Source organism: Emydura macquarii, unplaced genomic scaffold, assembly GCF_026122565.2.
Source record: "Emydura macquarii macquarii isolate MOO-44397 ecotype Brisbane River unplaced genomic scaffold, CSIRO-AGI_Emac_v2 contig_2246, whole genome shotgun sequence".
NCBI lineage: Eukaryota > Metazoa > Chordata > Testudines > Chelidae > Emydura > Emydura macquarii.
In genome coordinates this window covers 880269-903163 of record NW_027132383.1, presented here as the reverse complement: position 1 = coordinate 903163, position 22895 = coordinate 880269, and the positions used below count along the sequence as shown (strand labels likewise).

The 22895-nt window shown below is 44.9% G+C and overlaps 1 protein-coding gene across 1 annotated transcript; it reads left to right on the top strand.

Moving 5' to 3' along the window:
• Positions 1-524: 524 nt before the first annotated feature.
• MROH6 (maestro heat like repeat family member 6) lies at positions 525-22403 on the top strand. Its single transcript, XM_067560047.1, has 13 exons — positions 525-923; positions 2842-2991; positions 3561-3715; positions 4542-4692; positions 7775-7962; positions 13796-13933; positions 14067-14181; positions 15485-15628; positions 16246-16425; positions 17830-17985; positions 18577-18696; positions 20032-20134; positions 22396-22403. The coding sequence occupies exons 1-13, from the start codon at positions 525-527 to the stop codon at positions 22401-22403; spliced, it is 2007 nt and encodes a 668-aa protein (XP_067416148.1).
• Positions 22404-22895: the final 492 nt, after the last annotated feature.

Here is a 22895-nt window from a genome sequence, read left to right as displayed (position 1 = left end):
GCTGTGTCGTTGTATGCTCGCTCGCGTAGACCTGGCCTGTATCTCACAATTCAGATGTGGCGAGTGGAGATGTATGGGTTTCTGCCATTTGTTCTGCAGTTCCTAGGCATGCCTGGAAAATAATTAACAGCTCTTCCTGACTTAATTACAGTATGACTTCAGTTATTTGGCAAGACCCCCAAAAGAAGAGCAAACAAAAGTCTGGCAGTATCTCAGAGACAGTTATTGCTGGTGAGGTCATAAGATCCTCTCCAAAGGTTGAGAAGAACCTCACTGTGCAGCAAGAGAAATCTCCAACAATCCAGTCTGTTGCTGCCAGGAAGGAAACACAGCCTAATCTGAGGCGAGAATTAAACTCCTGGTGGGTGCAGGAGAAGTTTCAGGCTGTGAAAAGGCTAAAATCCTCTCCCTTTTCCCCTGAAATAACCACTGCCCCTCCCTCAGTGAGAGAGCTAACCCTCTCAGCTGTGCTTGAAGAAATCCAGGCTATCAAAGGTATATTGCAGGCACTTTCAGACTCATCAATGGAAATTAAAACCAAGCTCTGCAAAGTACACAGTGAAATCTCACAGATTAGCACGCTGGTGGAGAAATATGAATCGGGAATTAATCAAGTTGGAGACCACGTAAAGATTCAAGTCACTAAACTGGATGCCATCTCTCCAGATATGGAGACACAGCTCTGCCTTGCAGATAAACAGGACCTCAACCTACAGCAGGGGCAGCAGAGGTCTGTAGTGCATGAATCCGGCGCTACAGGAGAAGTGGTGGAGCAACACAGTGCCCAGAATCAATGGGACCTCACTCTTCAGCAAGGGAAGAGGAAACCTGAAACAGCTGGGTCTCTCATAACAGGAGACTGGACAAGCTTACAAACTCAACAGGACTCCTCCCCATTACCACAGGAGGAAGGCCATGGTCAGGTATGAACGTTCTCCATTTACCATGGTTTCCTTCCCACTCACACCATCTGGGCCACTCCACAAGCTAATCCAAGCAACCCAGGCCTCTCTGCCTATTTATGTTGCCCAATCCAGGTCTCTACATATTTAACCTACAGAATCTGGGCTTCTTTGTACACTTATCGGACATAAAATCATAGGATTAGAAGGGACCACAAGGGTCATCTAGTCTAATCCTCTGCCAAGATGCAGGATTTGCATTGTGCAGGAGGTCAGACTAGATGATCATATTTGTCCCTTCTGACCTTAGAGTCTATGAGTCTATTTGTTGTGCCTAAACCATCCAAGACAGACAGTTATCCAGCCTCTTTTTGAAAACCTCTAGTGAAGGAGCTTCTGTGACCTCCCAAGGCAGTTTGTTCCATTGTTCTACTGTTTTCACAATTAGGAAGCTTTTCCTGAGATTTAATCTAAATCTGCTGTGCTGTAGTTTGAACCCATTGCCTCTTATCCTGCCCTCTGTGGCAAGAGAGAACAACTTTTCTCCATCTTTTTTATGGAAGCCTTTCAAGTATTAGAAAACTACTATTATGTCCCCCTTTAATCTCCTCTTTTCCAGACTAAACATACCCAGTTCCTTCAGCCTTTGCTCAGATGAGTTGCCTTCCATCCCTTTGATTAGCTTTGTTGCTCACCTCTGGATCCTTTCCTGTTTCTCTACATCCTTTCTATACATTGGTGACCAAAACTGGACACAGCACTCCAGCTGAGGCCTAACCAGCTCTGAGTAGAGCGGTGCTATCACCTCCCGGGACTTGCATGCAACGCCTCTATTAATGCAACCCAAAATTGCATGTGCTTTTTTTGCAACACATCGCATTGTTGGTTCATGTTGAGGTTATGATCCACCATAGCTCCCTGATCCTTCTCAGCTGTGCTGCTGCCAAGCCAGTTATCCCCCATTTGGTTTTTCTTCCCTAAGTGTAGCACCTTACATATGTCTTTGTTGAATTTCATTTTGTCATCTATAGTCCCGTGCTCCAATTTATCAAGATCCCTCTGAATTTTAGCTCCATCCTCCAAAATGTTGGCAACCCCCTCAAGCTTTGTGTCATCTGCAAATCTGATCAGTATGCTCCCTATTCCTACATCCAGGTCATTAATAAAGACATTAAACAACAGCGGACCCACAGATCCCTGTGCAATCCCACATGAGATCTCCCTCCAATTTGACATCATTCCATTCATAGTTATTCTTTCTTTGCAGTTGTTTAACCAATTATATATCCGCTACACAGTCTGACTCTCCACATATTTTTTCTACCTGATCTAGGCTTCTCTGAACCATCATGCCCCCCAGATCGGGCTTTTCTGCAGACTTAGCCCACTTGACCTATGCCACTGTATGAAACAAGGTAGCAAAGGCTTGGGCCAACCCTTTCAAATATTGGTGCCTAAAATTAGTCCCGTAAATCCACATATAGACACCTACTTAAAAAGCCATAATCTCAAACATGCTGAGAACCCAACAATTACCACTGAAGTCAATAGACGCTGAGTTCTGTGTATCTCTGAAGAACAAACCAAGTAGGCATCTAAATATAAGCGTAGGTGCCTAATTTTATTATTACTAGTATTTGTATTATTGTAGCACCTAGAAGCCCTAGTCATGGACCAGGACCCCATTGTGCTAGGCTCTGTATAAACACAAAATAAATACAGCCCCTCCCTCAGAGAGCATACCATCTAAGGAACCCACATTTGAAAATTTTTCCTGAGGAAACCTTGACATCTGCTGGGAGATTCAAGTGACTTGACTCCTAGGTAGCCTTAGTGAGGGACTGAGCTGTGGCCAGATTCCTCTTGCTTTCAGTTTCCCCAGTGTGCGTGGCATCTAGAACTGTGCCATCTATGAAAGGCTTTCTTCTGTTTATTGCAGAGCTGTGAAGAACATATTAGTCTGGTCTCACTTACCGACCTGGTGCTGAAGACTGTAGCCAGTCTGAAGGATGCTGACAACACCAGTGAAGCAGCCATAGCAACACTGGCTACAATTGTGCAGGACCACAAGGCGGAGATGAAGGAGAAGGTAAAAGGGCAGGTGCTGTGGGAGGTGGAAACTAGAGCTCTCTATGCTGCGGGCAGTGAATGGGCCTTCTGTATGAGTTTGTATATTGTCTTTGCCATGATGTAACAGGGGTAACAAAACTGCTCATGTTCTTCATCATATCCACGTCTGTATTATTGCAGTATCCCTCTACTAATCATTAAACTAATGATCTGTGTCTTCACTGCAACAGGGGGCTCTGCTTCCAGTATGAACTTGTGAATCAAGTCTTCTTCAGGAAAGATGTCCTCTGTCACAGTTCTTCCCAATCCAGGGCTCCTTCGTACCCATCTTGTGCGTCTTACTCTTCTCAGTCCTTGGGTTCTACTGCTGTCAAATTTGTTACTATGGTCTCTGTACCTTTTTGCCCTGTGCATCACCTTTGTCTGAGATACAATATAAGCTCCACAAGCAGGGACCATGCCTCTCTAGGTATTTTGGAAAGCCCCAAGTACACGTGCCCTATAAATAATGAAGGGTACGATTAATAAGAATTCAATTCCCACCACCAAGAAGAAGTGAATCCTTGAGTGTCTCGTCTTTTGCTCCAGGTGTCAGATGTCGTAGATGGCATCTATCTCCAGATAAACAACATTCCAGAGGGCAGTGCCAGGCGGGCAGCACTCAGGGTGGTTTGTTCATTGGCTGAGGAGTACCCAGAGGAAGTGGTCTCAAGCCTTCTGAAACACTCACTCCCATGTGACAGGTAATTGCGTTAACACATAGCCCTTTTCTAGCACCTTTCACATGAGGATCTCAAAGCACGCTACACATTCTGTTGACTTAAGCCTCACAAGCCCTCTGTGAGGTAGGTCAGTATTATCCTCATTTCACAGACTGGGAAACTGAAGAGAGGTGAAGTGACTTGCCCATGGTCATGCACTGGGAATAGGACCTAGGACTCCTGACTCTCATTCCCAGGCTGGATGGATGATGAGTGCTTGTTTGTGCTGGTGCCAGAAGAAGAAGGAAAGAAGCTCCTTTCATTTCATAGTTGAACCCTTGGTCAACAAGCCACAAACCGGGGCTCTAGGGGCACATGTGGATCTTTGGGGCTGTACACATGGCTCTCATGAACTTGGTAGGTCTGATCAGAGCTCTGTCTCAGTTTGAAGGTGCAAAACCTCCAGTGGGTTTTGATTTTACAGAACCAAACACACAGTAGTTTAGATCCAGGTCCCATCGCTCCCAATGTGGAATGATGGCTCTGTTTTTGTCCCATCTCCAGTCATCCTGCATTTCTTCCCATTTCCTGATCAGATATGCTCTGGGAAGTTTCCCTCTGTGCTGTGGGCCTCTTCTGGGACCGTGCTTAGGGGCCTGGCTCCATGTTAGGCCTCACTAGGGCAGTCAGACCCTGGAAAGATATTCCAGAGCACTAAGAGAGTCCAGGAGAAACTTCTCCATGCAGAGGGTGATTAATAAACACAGTGGAGCACAGATACTACGGTGATGGAGGGGGGTCTATAAGTACTTCAATAGAGGAGGGAGAGGAAGGTCTGATCAGTGATCCTACATTTCTGAATTTCCAGCAATGCTGCTGAGTTGTGGAAGGGCTTATGCAGAAACCTCAAAATCAACGCCAAGGTGATGTGGCAGCTGCTCAGAGAGCTGAAACACAGACCCCGACTCCAGGAGAGCAGCAGCAGCTCTGGTGACGGAGCCTCCCTCACTCCTCTGGCTGTGAGTAATCAAACCAACAGGACTTCCCATTCCAGAGAAAGAGAGCAGCTCTGTGTCCTCCTTAATGCTGGAACAGCATGGCGGAGTCCCGAGGGATGACGTTGGTGACACATTTGGGGGGAATAGTGGGTATGGGTCCCACACCTGCCCGATGACGCTCTGAGCGTCTCCCTGTCTTTTACCTTACACCATGACTTTTTACCATGACCACCCCTTCTGACAGAGAACTGGAGGAGACTCATCTGGAGGACAAGCAAGTTCTTAACCTACCAGAGGGGTCAATGGCACAGCAACATGCGGCATCGTCTGTTTCCCAGGATGCAGCATTCTGCCTCTGCAGCCACTTCTCTAGTAGGCTAAATTTCCTGGTTGAACACATGTCTAGGCGGGTTTAAGGGTAAACCTTCTTACTGACTGAGCCCTGCTGCAGTGATTCCATTTTGCCTTTGCAATGAGTAGACACAGTTTAACCAACCAGTTTATTGTAACTGTAAGTCAGGTAACAAAGCTTTTTCCTTGCTGAGATCATGAAGTAACATATAGTAACTTGGGAAATGTGGTCTAAATGAAACTGCTAGGGTGCACAACTGGTTAAAAGACCATACTTAAAAAGTAGTTATCAACCTGGGAGGATGTATCTAGTGGGGTTCACAGGGGTCAGTCTTTGGTCCGGTACTAGTCAATATTTTCATTAATGACTTGGATAACGGAGCAGAGAGGATGCTTATAAAATTTGCAGATGATACCAAGAAGGGAGGGATTGCAAGCATGTTGGAGGACAGGATTAAAATTCAAAATGACTTTGATAAATTGGAGAATTGGTCTGAAATCAACAAGATGAAATTCAATAAAGGAAAAAAAGCAAAGTACTACACTTAAGAAGAGAAAAATCAAATGCACAACTACAAAATGGGGAATAACTGGTTAGGTGGTAATATGATGAAAAGAATGTGGGGGTTATAATGGATCACAAATTGAATATGAGTCAACAATGTGATGCAGTTATGAAAAAGGCTAATACCATTCGGGGCTGTTGTGACTCTAAGCACCCCTGTATTCACACCCTACACATTATGGTAATAATCTTTGCACAAAATACGCCTTGTGAGGTTTCATTAATATTCTTGCGTGATGTATGCACATTGTATGTATTAAAAATTATAGATGTAATCTGGAATTATTACTAATGTGTGTTTAAACCATGCATGTCAGGGGAAGTTGGTAAACAGGTCTGTCCTAGACAAAGCCCATTCATCTGACCGAGACAATGAAGCTCTTTTACATACCAGGTAAACAAAGCTATTAAGCAAAGAAGTGGGAGGAGCCAGCATGATGTCTACATTCAGCTGGAGAGAGAAGCTTGGTCTGGGTTTTCCTTTTCAAAGAATACATTGCGAAGGTTTACTGGTCTATAAAGACAGGAGTGGGGGCTGACCCTAAAATGATGATAAGCAATTGAATTAACTGATGTCCTACAATATTACTGTATTATAAAAGTGTATAGAGCGAAGTCTTTTCTGAAAGTTAATGGCATATGGGTGATTAGTATCATTGTGAAATATCTGTATTACTGCATCTGAGGAAATATGGATACTTCATGATATTATGCTTTAAAGTCTCTGGCCAAAATGGAGAAACAGGTTCCTGCCCAGAAAGGAGAGAAGGCAGCTATCTACATAAATTAAGCATGGTGGAATCGAAACAGTGGAAGCCCCATTTACATCCAGGGGGATGGGAAGCCCACAGGAAGGGGAAAACAGCATGAGGGCATCCTGCCTCTGGAAACAAAGTCATTGAATTTTGGACGATATAAGCAAAGACAGAAGCCATCTTTGGCATCCGTCACTAGACAGACACAAGGGAGCAGAGCTGAGAAAGATGGGTCCTTTAGCCTAGGGGGGTTGAAATCTCTGGAAACTGAATATAGGTGAGAAATCATCTAGAACAAAGCTTGCACTTGCTAGATTAAGTTTTAGACTTTTTGATGCATATTTTACTTTTATTTGCTTGTAATCCTTTCTAAGTTTATTCTTTTTACCTGGCATCACTTAACCTCTCTCCTCTTGTTCTACATTTCTTTTATTTTTACTATAAACCAACTCAGTGCTGTTTGAAATGGAAGAGTGTATTTACCCCCCGTTAAGTTAATAAGATGTGACGTGCTTTTGTGTCTTTAGAGGAACAAATGAACCCTTTCACATCTCTGAAGTGTCCAGGAGCGGGCCGGACATTACAGAGCACATGGTTCTAGGAAAATTCAGGACTGGGTGTGTGTTGGGGTCACCCTACAAGTAGTAACCAAGAATGGGATTGTGGAGCTGCAGACAGGCTGCTGGGATCAGAGCTGCTGAACCAGGGCTGACTAGCACACAGACACTAAGGGTGTGATGTAATAAGCATGCTTGTAGGCCAGTTGCAAGCATTCCAGCAGCAAAGCATTGTGTGGCATGCAGGGTTTCAGGGCTATTGGTAACACAACCCCGACCTGATCTGGACTGCATCACAGGTGTATTAACAGGAGTGTCCCATGTAAGACACGGGAGGTAAGCCCACTCTACTCTGCAGTAGTGTGGCTTCAGCTGGCGTACTGGGCTCCACACTTTAGGAAAGATGTGGAGAAACTGGAGAGAGGCCAGAGGAGAGCAACAAGAATGAGAAAAGGTTTAGAAAAGATTAAAAAATTAAAAAAACTGGGCATGTTCAGTCTTGTCAAAAGAAGACTGAGGGGGGACCTGATAATAATTTTCAAACATGTTAAGGGCTGTTATAAAGAGGATGGGGATCAATTGTTCTCCATGTCCACTGGAGGTAGGACTGGAAGTAATGGGCTTGATCTGTAGCAGGGGTGAGCTATTAGGAAAACCTTTCTAACGCTAAGGGTAGTTAATCTCTGGAAAAGGCTTCCCAGGGAGGTTGCGGAATCCCCATTACTGGAGGTTTTTAAGAGCATGGTCTAGGTATACATGGTCCTGCCACAGCACAGGGGGCTGGGCTTGATGATCTCTCCAGCTGCCTTCCAGCTTGGCCCATCTATGATTGGGGAGGATTTTAGAGTTAGATTTGTCTCTTTTACCTTCCTCAGGCAACCAGAGCCCTGTGTGAGATGCTTACTATCTTTGTGTGCATTGGGGCGATGCGGGGCTTCTACCCCCAGCTATTCCTAGCCCTGCTGACTCAGGTTCACTACCTGGTGAGCCTGCCAGGCTACACTGAGATCACCAGAAGGGAGTCCAGCCAGCAGAACAGGCTCACAACAGCCAGCCATGTGAGGTAATTATGGAAAAGAGCAGACGCTTCTCAGGCAAGTAACCAGATGGGTGGCTCATCAGGCAGGGCTTAGGAAGAACTGAAGGCTCAAATATGCAAACAAATCACCCTCTCAAGGAAGGGGCCTGTTGAAGTGGCTCTGGCTTAGCTCAGATGGACACAAATCTAGTAACAGTCTCTAGCTGCATCCCTTCCTTGTGGCCTTACAAGCAGTAAGCTCCAGAATTTAACAAACCATGCAGGGTAGCTCCTATGTTTCCTCCTAGCCTCCTTTCCTGGTTTCTGATCAACAACGACTCCTTTATAACTGGTGATGGGCCTAAACAGCCGCAGCTGCATCTGAATGATGCCCAGCTTGTAGGGCCTCCCTGAGCTGCCTCTTTGAACCCTGGCTGGGACTAACCCCCCAAACACCATGTCCTGCTCTGGCTCAGCCAGGCCTTCTCTGATGGACACCACTAGGATGGCTAGAGCAGAGCTTTTGGATCCCCTTCAAAGTGGCACCAATAGACCTGTAAGCCTGACGTGCGGTGATGAGTCCCCCTTGAACCAGACTCTAATTAAGCCACATGTGGCTAGACTCATCCAATCCACAGGAGCTGGTCTGCTGGTTCTCGGGGCAGGTATATAAGCCACACACAAGGCACGGCTGCTTAGTCTGCTCCATGTCACTTCATGGCTTGGAACTCTGCCCTGCCTGATAGTGGTGATGGACTCCACAGGCCTTAGTCTGCTCTGGCCTACCTCCCAGCCCTATGCCTGCCTTATTCCGACCTCACTCTTGACTCCTGATTTCAGCTCTGACCTCTGGCTCCAGCTCCTGGCCCAACTGCCACTGTATTGACCAATAAACCTGACTGCCACTTCTCCAACCACTAGGCCTGATCATCCAGATCTCAGTTTCTGACATCCTGTCATTCCTGCATAGGGGTTATATCGTTGTACATTGTCCCTCTCCACCAACCAAGCTGGCCCGTTATGAATAGATTGGGGGTGTTTCTCACCTCATAAAAATGCATGGACAACACTATAGGAAAATAAGGAGGCAGTGTTGCCTTGTAGATCAAAGACGTATACCCTTGCGCTGAGGACAACATAGAAGTGGGAGGCAAACCTGTTGAAAGTCTCTGGGAAAGGATAAAAGCGGTAAAAACAAGGGTAATGTCATAGTAGGGGATCTACGTATCAACATACTACTATAGGCCATTTAACCAGGAAGAAGAGATGGATGAGGTTTTTTTTTAAACAATAACAAAATCATCCAAAGCACAGGACTTGGTGGTGATGGGGGACTTCAACTACCCAGACATCTTTTGGGAAAATAATACAGCAGGGCACGGATTATCCAATGAGTTCTTGGAATGCATTGGAGACAACTTTTTTGTATAGAAGGTGGAGAAAGCAACTAGGGGAGAGGCTGTTCTAGATTTGATTCTGACAGACAGGGAGCACCAGCTTCAAAATTTGAAGATGGAAGGCAGCTTAGGTGAAGGTGATCATGATAAAGAGGTCATGATTCTAAGGAATGATAGGAGGGAAAACAACAGAAATAAAGACAATAGACTTAAAGAAGGCAGACTTTAGCAAACTCAGAGAATTGGCAAGTAAGATCCCGTGGGAAGGAAGTGTAAGGGAAAAAAGAGTTCAGGAGAGTTGGCAGTTTTTTAAGGAGACATTATCAAGGGCACAAGAAAAAACTATCCCAATGTATAGAAAAAATAGGAAGTATGGTAAGAAATCACACTGGTTTAACCAGGACATCTTCGGTGACCTGAAACTCAAAACAAGTCATACAAAAAGTGGAAACTAGGTCAAATTATGAATGATGAATATAAAAAACCAATACAAGCATGTAGGGACAAAATCAGAAAAGCCAAGGCACAAAATGAGATTAAAGTAGCTAGGCAGATACGGATAACAAGAAAACATTTTACAAATACATTGGAAGCAAGAGGAAGACCAAGGACAGGATAGGCCCATTACTCAACAAGAAGGGAAAGACAATTACAGAAAATGCAGCAATGGCCAAAGTATTATATGCCTCTTTTGCTTCAGTTTTCACTGAAAAGGTTAACAGTGACTGGATGACTAATATAGTGAACATCAGAGTAAATGGGGTAGAATCTGAAGCTGAAATAGGGAAAGAACAAGTTAAGAATTACTTAGAAAAATTAGGTGTCTTCAAGTTGGCAGGGCCTGATGAAATACATCCTAGAATACTTAAGGAACTGGCTGAAGAGATCTCTGAGCCATTAGCAATTATCTTTGAGAAATTGTGGAGAATGGGAGAGATCTCAGAGGACTGGAAAACGGGCAAATATAGTACTTCTCTATAAAAAGGGAAAAAAGGACAACCCTTGGAATTATAGACCAATCAATTTAACTTTGGTATTCAGAAAGATAATGGAGCAAATAATCAAGCCATCAATTTGTAAGCACCTAGAAGATAATAAGGTGATAAGTAATAGTCAACATGGATTTGTCAAGAACAATCATGTCAAACCAACCTAATATTCTTCTTTGATAGGATAAAAGGGAAGCAGTAGATGTGACATATCTTGACTTTAGTAAGGCTTTTGATATGATCTCACATGCAGCAGCTCTGCAGAAAAGGACCTGGGGGTAACAGTGGATAAAAAGCTGGATATGAGTCAGCAGTCTCAAGAAGGCCAATGGCAAATTAGGAGGGGCTTGCTAGCAGGTCACGGGAAGTGATTATATTCGGCATCTGTGGACAAGTTGGAGAGAGTCCAAGGGCAACAAAAATGATTAGGGGGCTGGAGCACAGGACTTATGAGGAGAGGCTGAGGGAACTGGGCTTGTTTAGTCTGCAAAAGAGAAGAGTGAGGGGGGATTTGATAGCGGCCTTTAACTACCTGAAAGGGGGTTCTAGGGAGGATGGGGCTAGGCTGTTCTCGGTGGTGGCAGATGACAGAACAAGGAGCAACGGTCTCAAGTTGCAGGGAGGAGGTCTAGGTTGGACATTAGGAAAAAGTTTTATACTAGGAGGGTGGTGAAGCACTGGAATGGGTTACCTAGGGAGGTGGTGGAATCTCCATCCTTAGAGGTTTTTAAGCTGCGGCTTGACAAAGCCCTGGTTGGGATGATATAGCAGAGGTTAGTCCTGCTTTGATGACAAACTTATCTCACATGACCCTCTATAAGCAAACTAGGGAAATACAAGACAAACTTACTATAAGGTGGGTGCACAACTGGTTGACTCAGAGAGTAGTTATCAATGGTTCACAGTCAAGCTGGAAGGGAATATTGAGTGAGGTCCCACAGGAATTTGTCCTGGGTTCAGGACAATATTCAATATCTTCATAAATTCAATATCTTCATAAATGATGTGGATAATGGCAGAGAGTACACTTTAAAGTTTGTGGACAATAACAAGCCGGGAAGGGTTGCAAGCAATTTGGAGGACAGGATTAGAATTCAAAATGATTTTGACAAACTGGAAAAATAGTCTGAAATAAATAGAATGAAATTCAATAAGGACGAATGCAAAGTACTCTGGTTAGGAAAAAATATTCAATTGCACAAATGCAAAATGGGAAATGACTGCCTAAGGAGGAATACTGCAGAAAACGATCTGGGGGTTTTAATGGATCACAAACTAAATACGACTCAACAATGTAATATTCTTGCAAAAAAAGCAAACATTATTCTGGGATGTATTAGCACGAGTGTTGGAAGCAAGACATGAGAAGTCATTATTCCACTCTACTCAGCACCGATAAGGCCTCAGCTGGAGTATGGTGGTCCAGTTCTGGCCACCACAATCTAGGAAAGATGTGAACAATTTGGACAAAGTCCAGAGAAGAGCAACAAAAATGATTAAAAGTCTAGAAAACATGACCTATGAGGAAAGATTGAAAAAACTGGGTTTGTTTAGTCTGGAAAATAAAAGATTGAGGGGAGATATGATAACAGTCTTCAATTATGTAAAAGTTATTATAGAGAGGAGAGTAATAAATTGTTTTCCTTACCCACAGAGAACAGGAAAAGAAGTAATGGTCTTAAATTGCAGCAAGGGAAATGTAGGTTAGACATTAGGAAAAACTTCCTAACTGTAAGGATGGTTAAGCACTAGAACAAATTACCTTGGGAGGTTGTGGAATCTCCATCTGTGATGGTATGTAGAACCCAGCTAGTACCTGCTAGTACCAGCTAGTAGCTGGGATACCACTGTCTGATCAGCTTGGGCTCCCTCTCACACTGTGATGCTGTGAAAAGACACAAACTCCTGGCAGGTTTTGCTTTTACACAGCCCTCCACAGGCAGGAACCATACCCATCTTATTTCAATGAATGATTTCCAGCCACTCACGAACCAAAAACAGAGAAACTCCAGCTGGCTCCTCAGCCCAAGACCTCAGGACCACACCGTCTACCCTGGTCAAAAAGCTTGACCAGTGGAGATTATTATCCAATCCGCCCTTCCCTCAAAGTGGAAGGAATGTGCACCAGCTTTTGTTACTGAGTAGTGTGTTTAAACACTTCATTCAAAGATACACTGGTTAAGATAAAACATTAAACAAGTTTGTTAACTATAGACAAATAGATTTTAAGTGATTATAAATGGCAAGTGTAAAGAGATTAAAAGAAGTAACTAAATTAAATAAACAAGATCACAGTCTAAGTTCTACACACAAATAAGCTCTTGAATTAGCAATGTCTCACTCTTGTTAGCTGGTACAAGCAGTTTCTTAAATGCAAGGTGGGCAACCTTCCCTGCCTGGGACTCTCCCACCCTTTCAAAGTCCTTTTGTCTTCCAGGCAACCCTTTAGGTGTTCAGTTGAATGGGAGTGGAGTCCAGTTAATTTGATGTCACTCCCCTTCTTTTATAGTCCATTTCAGTTTGCTAGAACAGTCCTTGCATGTGACGTGGGGGCTGTTCCCCATTGCTCAATCAGTATCCCACTATGTACGTGCTTTCTTGGTGAAATCTTGAGGGGTGGGAATTAAGAGAGCGAATCCTCCTTGACGGGCCGTTAGTATGCCTGGCTACTTTATTGTTGCATCTGACTAGTTGGTTTAGGCGTTTCCCACCACACAACATGTTCTAGTAGCATTTCCAACAATTTTTTATAACCTCACATATTATGGTAGCACATACAAGCCAACAGGATATTAATGTTTAGCAGATCAAGACTTTTAAAACAATACCAACCCAGGCATACTTTGTACAGAACGTATAATGATATGACTCTGTTGAAGATGGTTTTTGGGGTGTTGTTTTCAGACACAGGGTGTCACATTGTCATGGGAGGTTTTTAAGAACAGGTTAGACAAACACCTGCCAGGAGTGATCTAGATAATACTTAGTCCTGCCTCAGTACAGAGGACTGGACAAGATGACCTATCACGGTCCCTTCCAGTCTGTGGTGCCCAAGTCACTGAAAAGGATCCAACTCTCTCAGGACCCTTGGAAACCACACCCAATAAAGGTATAGCAGAATTGGCTGGCTGTTACCCAGCTGCTAGCCAAAGGGAATGTCGATAACTTAGATCAGTTATCAGTTTCTTTACCATTTCCTGTCCTCACCAAACCTCCTAAATACTCTAACATCTACACATTGTAGCTAGATGGAAAGAGGCCACTGGGCCCCATTCAGGACAAACAACTTTCTGTCTACAGTATTTGTTCCCTGAGTGCTGTAATATCCCTCCCTCCCTTCCTTCCTTTCTTTTGTCCTGCATTCTCATGCCACCCTTCAAATTAATCTCTGGTTAATTTTATAGAATTTGGCCCTATGTATCTTGGTGCTCACATACAGGAACTGAAAGGTGTTGTTTTAACTCCGTAATCCTGGTTTCGTTTTGAATGTAGCTGTGCAGTGGAAGCGCTGAAGGCCCTGCTGATCCGAGATAGAAAAGAAATCGTGTTACCATGGATGGAGAAAGTGGGAGGCTGGGTCCTTCTCTCAAGTGCTGAGGGCTACTTGGAAGGGGTCCTTCTGCTGGCTAGGTAAGCAAGGAAAGCTTCAAGTCCTCTGGCCACCTTGGGCAGTGCTGATTCATGCTTAGTCTGCCATCTGTTGCAATCTCCTTCGTTACTGTATATTCCTCCAGTAATTATGAACGTATGTTTTATATCACAGAGCCGTAGTCGCACATGCAAGCCACCATCTCTCTGGGTTTCTTGCCAATACCATCCCAAATCTCCGGACTGAGGATGAAGAGGAAAGTCTGACAGCCATGGCCTTCTTCGTTGGGGTAAGAGGTGTTAGCTGTCATGTGTGGCTAGGCTTCTAGGGAGCAGTTTAGCTCTGGACTTCAGTAGCTCCATGTTGAATGGGGAATTTGCATTGGCAACGTGGCCATCCTCTGGTCTGTTCTTGGTCTCTGATGTGAGGCATGATGAAAGATCCTGTCTCTGGTTACAGAAGCATTAGTTTTGGATGGGCTAAACCTTCAGGTGTTTCCTTCCCTGGAAGAAGGGGCTATAGGGAAAGAATGAGATCACCAATGATATTTCTTTCCAGGTTTCCTCACTGATTAGATAGCTTCTCTGTCCCCAGTTCTTTGGGGCTGTCTGCACAGAATGATCCATCATCTAAACCCAGGAGCTCTAGAGATTCTCACTTTGCTGGATTTTTTTTTTAACTGGCAGATCAAGCCCACTTCTGAGTCCCTTGCCCGGGCACAGCTCTGAGAAAAGCCTATTCACACCTCATGAAATTTTGGTGAGGAGTGAACTGCCTTCACACATGAGTGGGCTGTGAGCTGTAATACTTTGGTCTAATGTTGGTTGTTGGGTTTTAGGGCTAGTCTATACTTAAAACTTACAGTTTTACAGTACAGATACAAGTGCGCCTCTACAAAAGTGCTTGTGTAGCCGTGTTATGTCGACGGGAGAGAGCTCTCCTGCCAACACGAGAAAGCCATCTAAACAAACGGTGGTAGCTATGTCGGTGGGTGACACTCCCCCACTGACTTAGTGCTGTACACACAAGGGCTTATGCTGGCAAAATTTATATTGCTCAGGGGTATGTTTTTTCAAACTCCTGAGTGACAAAAGTGTTGCAAGCACAAGGGCTAGTGTAGACAAGGCCTTAGTGTGTGGGTGCTGGTGGCTTGTGATATACCGGAGGTCAAATTAGGTGACCTGGTGATCCTTCTGACCTTAAACTCTATGGGCTTGTCTATATGTACAGTGACACAGCTGCACCGATGCAGTGCGTCTGGTGAAGACGCTCTATGCCAACGGGAGAGAGCTTTCCCACCAGTATAATAAACCACCTCCACGAGTGGTGGTAGCTATCTTGGCAAGAGAAGCTCTTCCGCTGACATAGCGCTGTCCATACTTGTGCTTATGTCTCTCTGGGAGTGATTTGATCACACCCCTGAGGGACATAAATTATGCTGACATAAGCTGTAGTGTAGACCTACCTTATGATGCTAGGAGATTTTATAGCAGAATGTAGGGAGTTTTGCCTCTGACATCCATCCAAAGAACACACCCTGAGAGAGAATTCTCAGTTTTCAGCTTCTAATGGACTCATTGTTTTGAATTTAGCTTCTCCGTAGCAAATCTGTGACCAAGCTACTGCCAAAATGCAATATTCTGGGCAAGCTGGAAGAGTGGCGGATAGATCCGAGACCCACTGTCCGCTGGCTAAGTCTTCATGGGCTTGGAAACATGGCACTTCACCGGCAGAAGGTAATGGTAATAATAGTGACTTCAGCAGGACCTGCAGATACTCAGCACCTCTGAATACCAGGCCCCGTGTGTCTGCAATTGGCCCCCCCCCAAATTAGGGGCTACTTTGGAAAGCATGGGTGTAAATGACTTGCCCAGGCACGTAAGTTGTGCAGCCTGAACTAGAACCCAGGAGTCCTGACTTCCAGTCCCATTCTCTAGACCAGGTTGCCTTAGGTAGTGCAGTGACAACTGTCTGAATGGTGAATTATCATTATTTTCAGTTATAAAACCAACTCCGGCAATACCATGACAAGCCTGTAGGGAACACACCAGAACTGCGTAGCTGGTGCTGATGCCACTAAACGGAATCCTAGGTCTGCTGAAGTAGCATCAGAACCACTGGATGGTTCAGAACTGAGTGAATAACATCTGAGAGTGCTCCACCAGGGGTCAACAATGTTCCAGGAAGGTGACAAAGAACTGTCAATACCTTGCATCCAGCTAAAAGGAAGCGGGTCTCTGAAACCTGGGAGGGACCATGCTCTGACCTCCCTCTCTCTTCAGTCTACTTGTTACATCATGCTGTGATTGGAGAGTTGGGGTCAGTATTTCATTGAGCTGCTTCTTTTCTGCAGTTGACACAGCTCCAGGCTCTCCTTCCCGCCATCCTAGTGGGTTTGAACGAGAGACACGAGAGGCTGGTTGGGGAGGCCATCACCGCTCTGGGAAGCATGCTCAGACACCAGAGGGACAGGGTGAACATCGGCTCCATCTGTGTTCGGATTGCCAAGACGCTTCGACTCTTCCTGGATGATGTAAGGCAACAGGAAGAGGGAGGTTCCTAAGTGTTTGGAGGAGGGGCTGGTTACTGCTCCTGGGGCAAAGGAGAACCTGTGGTGGGGATAGAACCTCCTTTTTTAATCCCTTCCATTCTTGGTTCTTCCTGGTTTCCCCTATCCCGAGCTGAGTTTTCATTCAGTGGATCCCGCGGTGCTTTTATTAAGCAGCAGTATACATCCACTTCTAGCCAGGCTTGTTAGGGTCAGCTTTGGGATGCTCTATCGGAGGTAAAGTGCATGTCCTGTCATAGTCAAGCTCAACAGGATAATGGCTGGTCTGTTACCCAGCTGTAAAATGGGGTTACTGCTATTTCCTTATCTCCCAGGGTACTGAGAGGTCACATTCATTATTGCTTGTCAGGTGCTCAGAAACTCATGATGACCATTATAGAAAAGCCCGTTAATTAGTGGTCAGTAGGGCAGATGTCTTCTATTAGTCAGAGGTATACTCTCTGCTACAGGCATGATCTGCAGCTCACAGTCTTACAGAATCGACGTTGCTACTCAATTTCATCCTTTTCTCGGAGTAGAGCAGGCCTCCCTCATTACAGCAGGAAATGAATGCTCAGGATACAGCAATCCCTGACATTTGAAACTCACCAGTCTGTAGATCTGGGATTGCATTCTCCATTAGGCACATACAGGGTCTCCCATGACAATGGGGACTTCCGTCGATAGTTGACTGGGTGACTGTGAATGAATATCTCTACTGATTTTGAACTAAGAGGGCAGCATGATTTTCCCCCAGCAATCTTTGGTGAAGAGTGAAAAATGGATCCAGAGACCAGAAAGAATATGGCAACACTTTATGGAAGTTCATATCTTATCTGATCCTCAAGTATGCTGTAGAACATGGAAGAATTAATCAACTGGAAGTTGCAGGGTCATGGTGTTCTATTGTGTTATGCAGCAGGGTGTGCTGTTGATTTAACAACATCTTCCCCACAACAGATTGTCAACCAAGTTTGATCCCTTGTACAACAGCACAAGTTGCTACCACTTGAGCTAATGGAGTAATTTAATTAGCTGGTAGCAGTAGTGGGTTATTGTCTTCTAATGGATCAGTCACTAGAGAAGGTCATGGCACAGACTCTGCCATTGTGTTACAATGACAGTGCTAGCAGGGTGTGCACCTCTTGTATAGAGATGCCGGAGACTTTAGAGCAGAGAACCTTCAACACCTACATATGAAACTGTAATTGGGAAGGCACCACCATTTCCTAAATCCAAACCATCTTTACAAAGAGCCATTCTTTGTCCATAGGCAGGCTATGCGCAATTGTAAAGCCTCAGTCTGAGTCTGCAATTTCCATTACACAGAGACTGATCTGTGCTGAAACAGCTTTTAGTGAGATCTCCCTCTTTATGTATTATTGACAGGACAGAGACAAGGTGCGATCTTCTACCATTGGCCTATTTGGGAACCTCCTAAGTGGTTTGAACCTGAAGTCTAAATCCATCATGCAGGAGCAAGTGCTCAGCAGCTTGGTGCCATTGCTCCTCCATCTGCAGGACCGGGAGCAGGAGGTGGTTGAGGTAAGACAGTGTCATGTCTCTAGCTCTAAGGAATGACAATTGTCAGGCTCTTCTGCCAGATTCTTCTCTAGATCCACTTCCCAATGCACAATCTTTTCTGCTTTTACTGTGACGAGTTTCCTACACGGATGGACCCAAAGGTAGAAATGTTGCTCCTCGTAGACACTTTCTGTATCCTTTTAGCCAATGAGAAGAATCAACTCAAGATGCCATTAATAGGAAAGCAGGGACATTAAGGCCACATTTCCAGGTGGCAACTACAGATGCACCTTGCAAAACTTGCATGTGAATCTGTCTGCAAGTGCAAAACTCTATTAATCAGGTAATTGCAGGCCTAAGCACCTCATTTGCATGGATGCATATGCAAACAGCTGACCACCAAAAATGTGAGAGGAGACTGTAGGGCCCCAGGGCCCAGGCTCTCTCTGTGGGATAAGAACAGAGAGACTACAAGGGCCAAGGAGGGGGCCATTAGCTCTTGCCTTCCCTCTCCTGCTTAGGATAAGTTTTCTTTTTTGGTTTTCCATGGCTATTGGACAGTATCAACAGCGTCTGTCCTTCTGACATCCCTCTCTCCCCTTTGCCATGCAGAGCTGCGAGTGGACTTTAGCCCGATGTAATGACTTCATGGGATGGAAACTGCTGGAGGAGATATTCACTATGGCCCATTATGACAATCAGCAGGCCTTGTGCAATATCTGCAAGCACCTGGTAAGTGAACAGTGGGCTTTTCTTTAGAATGGGATGATTTGGTGGCGGGGGACGAGCGTTATCTAATCAATGGCACCCTATTTAAAATGACTTGCATCCCCACCGAGGTCTCACTTTGCAGGCTTAGTGACCCTCCTGCCCACACCCTGCTGCTGCCATCTCAGATCACCTTGGTGAACAGCCCTTGGAAGCTGTATAATCCGATAAAAGTACCCGGCTTTTATCCACCTACCCCATTGTTCTCTATGCGCTTGTATATGTATATGATGCCTCCTATATGTTACCTATTTGCTGTATCATTTCTACCTACTGCATCTGAGGAAGTGAGTTGAAGCCCACGAAAGCTTATGCCTGCTGAAATTAAATGTGTTAGTCTTTAAAGTGCCACAGAACTCTCGTTGTTTTTGCTGTATACAGACTAACACGGCTACCCCTCTGGAACTCTTGTATAATCCTTGATGCTTGTCTAGAAAAGATACCATGAGCAATATGCATAGGCACAGGCAGAGGGAAAGGCACTTGGGGACAATGCAGTGGGAATAGACAGATAGCATCAGTACCGCAAGGTCATGGAGCACTTGGGCCTTTCAGAGGATGGTAGTGATGACTTTTCCCTTTCCAAAGCTCCCTGTCAAGAACAGTCTGCAGCAGAATCACAGACACTAGAAACTGAATGGAGGCACTAGGTGATCCAGCCCTTCCTTCTGACAATGGAGGAAGGTCCATGCTCCACCCAGTCTAGTTTTAAATATTTCAGGTGATGGGTTTTCCTTTGGGAGAGTCATCTACTACCAGCTGGCTCCCATCTTCACTGAGGTCCCATAGGACCTGTTTTCCCTCCCCATAATGCTGTTCTCTGGTGACTCCAGAAACATTCCAAGGGCTCGTCTACACTTGAAACACTACAGTGCCACAGCTGCACTGCTGCAGCATTTTAGTGTAGACACTACCTACACCGACGGGAGAGTTTCTCCTGTCAGAATAGGTAGTCCACCTCCCCAAGAGGCAGTAGCTAGGTGGAAGAATTCTTCCATCAACCTAGCGCTGTCTACACTGGGGATTGGATTGTTTTACCTGCGCTGCTCAGGGGTGTGGCTTTTTCACACTCCTGAGTGACGTGCCTGGATTGAGCTAGCTTTTTAGCATAGACCAGGCCTGAGAGGAGCTTGCTCAGAAGGGGAAAGGAGCTGCTAGCACTAAAGTCTGATCAGTCTGTTAGCCCACTGCGATCTTGACTATGTCTCTTCTTATACCCTCCTCCCCTTGTTGACCTAGATACAGTATTTCCCTTTCTTCTACTCGCCCCCCAAGCTCTCGGTAATTATTCCTCCCTAGGTTCAGCGATACTCGGGGAGAGTCCGTGACTTCCTGTCCCAGAGCCAGCACTATCTGAAGAGCAACCAGGCTCCTGTGCGGAGGGCAGCCAGTATGTTCACAGGTAACAAAACCAAGCCACACACTTGAACTTTGTAACCAAATTTTATCAATGCCTTTTTTGGAACGTCACTTCCTCTCAGTGGGTTTATACAGAAATATAGGAAGCAAGTTATAGCACTTGAACCCCCACATGCTTTCATCAGAATCCCTCTAACCTCCACATTAGGCTATTGCTATAATAATTGCTATAGAACAGTGCAAATACTAGACCTGAGTTAATAATTCACAGCTAATTATTTATTAGGCACATTTTGCTTTTTTGATCTTTGACCACATTGTGAAATTCTCCAGTGTATTTATAATTCAAAAGAAGTTGTAAGTAGCTTTAACAACTAATTTTTGGGCTGCTGATTGTGCAAACTGCAAGTGTTGCAATTGAATATATACAATTCACGCTGTAATTTACCTAACTACTCTGGAACTTACCTAACTAATGTAACTGTAACTTTGGGCTTGTCTACACGCAAAATGCAACAGGGGTGGCAGATGCGCCACTGTAGGGCTTCAGTGTAGACGCCGCCTACGGTGAGAGGAGGGATCTCCCATTGGTGTACACTATCCACCTGCCAGGGAGGTGGTAGTTAGGTCAATGGAAGAATTTAAGATTAAGTTACAATCAAACACATAAATGGAAATTAATCTGTGGCCATTATTTGAGCTAAAATTTGCTTTCTGCTAGCATTTGCCCTACCAATGCTCAAGTGATCACAGAATGACATCCTCTGATGTTCACCAATGCAACTGAAGGAAAATTCATTTTTGCATTTGACCAAATATTTGCTGGGGTGTCCCCATTTAAGGACATAAGCATGGCCATGCTGGGTCAGACCAATGGTTCAGCTAGTCCAGTATCCTGTCTTCCAACAGCGGCCAATGCCAGGTGCGTCAGAGGGAATGAACAGAACAGGTGATCATCAAGTGATCCATCCCGCCGCCCATTCCCAGCTTCTGGCAACCAGAGGCGAGGGACACTTCAGAGCATGATTTTGCATCCCTGCCCATCCTGGCTAATAGCCATTGATGGATCTATCCTCCATAAACTTATCTAGTTCTTTTTAAAATCCAGTTATAGTCTTGGCCTTCACAACATCCCCAAGGAGTTCCACAGGTTGACTGTGCATTGTGTGAAGAAATACTTCCTTTTGTTCATTTTAAACCTGCTGCCTAGTAATTGGCCTACCTCTAGTAGCTATTCCCTTCTTTGCAAATCAGCCCTTCATTCATGCTCGATTTTGGCTTCTTAGGAGCTTGTGAACTTGTCTGATGCTCTGATGGATGTTGTGAAAGGTCCTCAACTTGGTGATGGGCCTAAATGATAGAAGCTCCCACTAGAGGTTGGGAGAAGTGGGAGGCTAATTATTTTAATCGTATCTCTAGGGTTCATTGTCCATCACATGGATGCCAGCCGCATGAGTCAAAGAGATATGTCCTCATTGCTCAGTGGTAAGTGAGGATCCCAGTCTTTGAACTAGGCAAATTAATATATCTGGGTGCACACATGTAACTGGTCATGTGTCTGTACACGACTGTATCAGGGTGTGTGTATAACAAGGCTGTGTGCCTGTCAGTTTCTGGATGTTTGGGTAACAAATTTGCACGTTTATGGGATATTCCTTTGGGCCCAGCTGTTTCTGATCACATGGGTAGCTTGTTTGTGTATCTAAGTGCATGGTCACTGGCTGTGTATTTGCATATCTCTGTGGGTGATCACAGGTCAGGGCCTGACCTGCTCCTTCTTTCAGCTCTCAGTGATTTGCTGCTTGACCCTGAGCCCTCAGTCTGCAGTGTTGCTTCGGTCTCTATCCAGCATGTGAAGCAAGTCTCTGAGAATGTGGCTGGGACAAGTGTCCTGTTCTCACTGAGGAGACTTTTCTGCTGCATGACTAGCCAGAAGAGAGAGAAACCTCTGTATGAGGACAGCTCCTTTAAAAGAACGAGATGGCTGGAACGCCAAGATTCAATGATTGTGTGAGAATTCATTCAAGAGGAGTAAGAATAAAGCAAAAGAGTCCCTCCTGGAGGCTTCCATGCCCCTGGCCCTGCACTGGAAAGCACACAAAGAGGAGAAAAATCTCCTGCACACAGAGTGTGTGGGATCTTGCTCCTCCAGCATCTGAGCATTAGAAAAAACTGGCAGAGTTCCTGAGAGGTGAACACAGATCTGACTTCCAGGCTAAAAACTGAACTTGTAGCTTCCTCAATAAAGGAAAATAAATTTTGATGCAGTGTGTCATTAACCTGTGGAATTCCCTGCCCCTGTAGGTCAGTGAGAAATACTTTGGGGGCTGAGGGGGCGCGGGAAGGGAGTCTGAGCCAATACGCTCTTCACCCAGGATGTGTTTTGGCTGGAGTTTGGATGTCACTGCTTATAAAAGCTCTTAGTTTTGCTCAGTTTGGCATCATCTTTGTTTAAAAGAGCACTGTGAAATGGAGTGAGGCAGTGTAACTACCTATCAGACAGCATAAAAAAGGGAGTATTATGGTTCAGTTTTAAAAGGGATCTTGTTGGGCCTGGACTAATAGAAAGGCTTAGTCCAGCTCTGGGCTGCTTGGGTCCTGGTTGCTTCTCAAGCTCAAGGAGACAGGTTTTGGCTAGCGAGGCATTTCCATAAGCATTTCCACATGCAGGCATACTCTTTAAAGAAGGATTCTCCAGAGGCTTTTTCCCCTTAGCAGACCACTGCAGTCTATTAATTTCTGGATTAATACATTGATTATTGATAGATTGATTTTATATTAGATCACAGTCAGCTGGGTTAAAA

What these genes read in the sequence shown, in the direction of transcription:
- MROH6 (XM_067560047.1), top strand. Translation starts at nt 525, where the DNA reads ATGGAAATTAAAACCAAGCTCTGCAAAGTACACAGTGAAATCTCACAG. An exon ending in CACTCACTCCCATGTGACAG is followed by an intron (nt 3,716 to 4,541) that starts GTAATTGCGTTA and finishes CTGAATTTCCAG; the next exon opens with CAATGCTGCTGAGTTGTGGA. An exon ending in CCTCCCTCACTCCTCTGGCT is followed by an intron (nt 4,693 to 7,774) that starts GTGAGTAATCAA and finishes TACCTTCCTCAG; the next exon opens with GCAACCAGAGCCCTGTGTGA.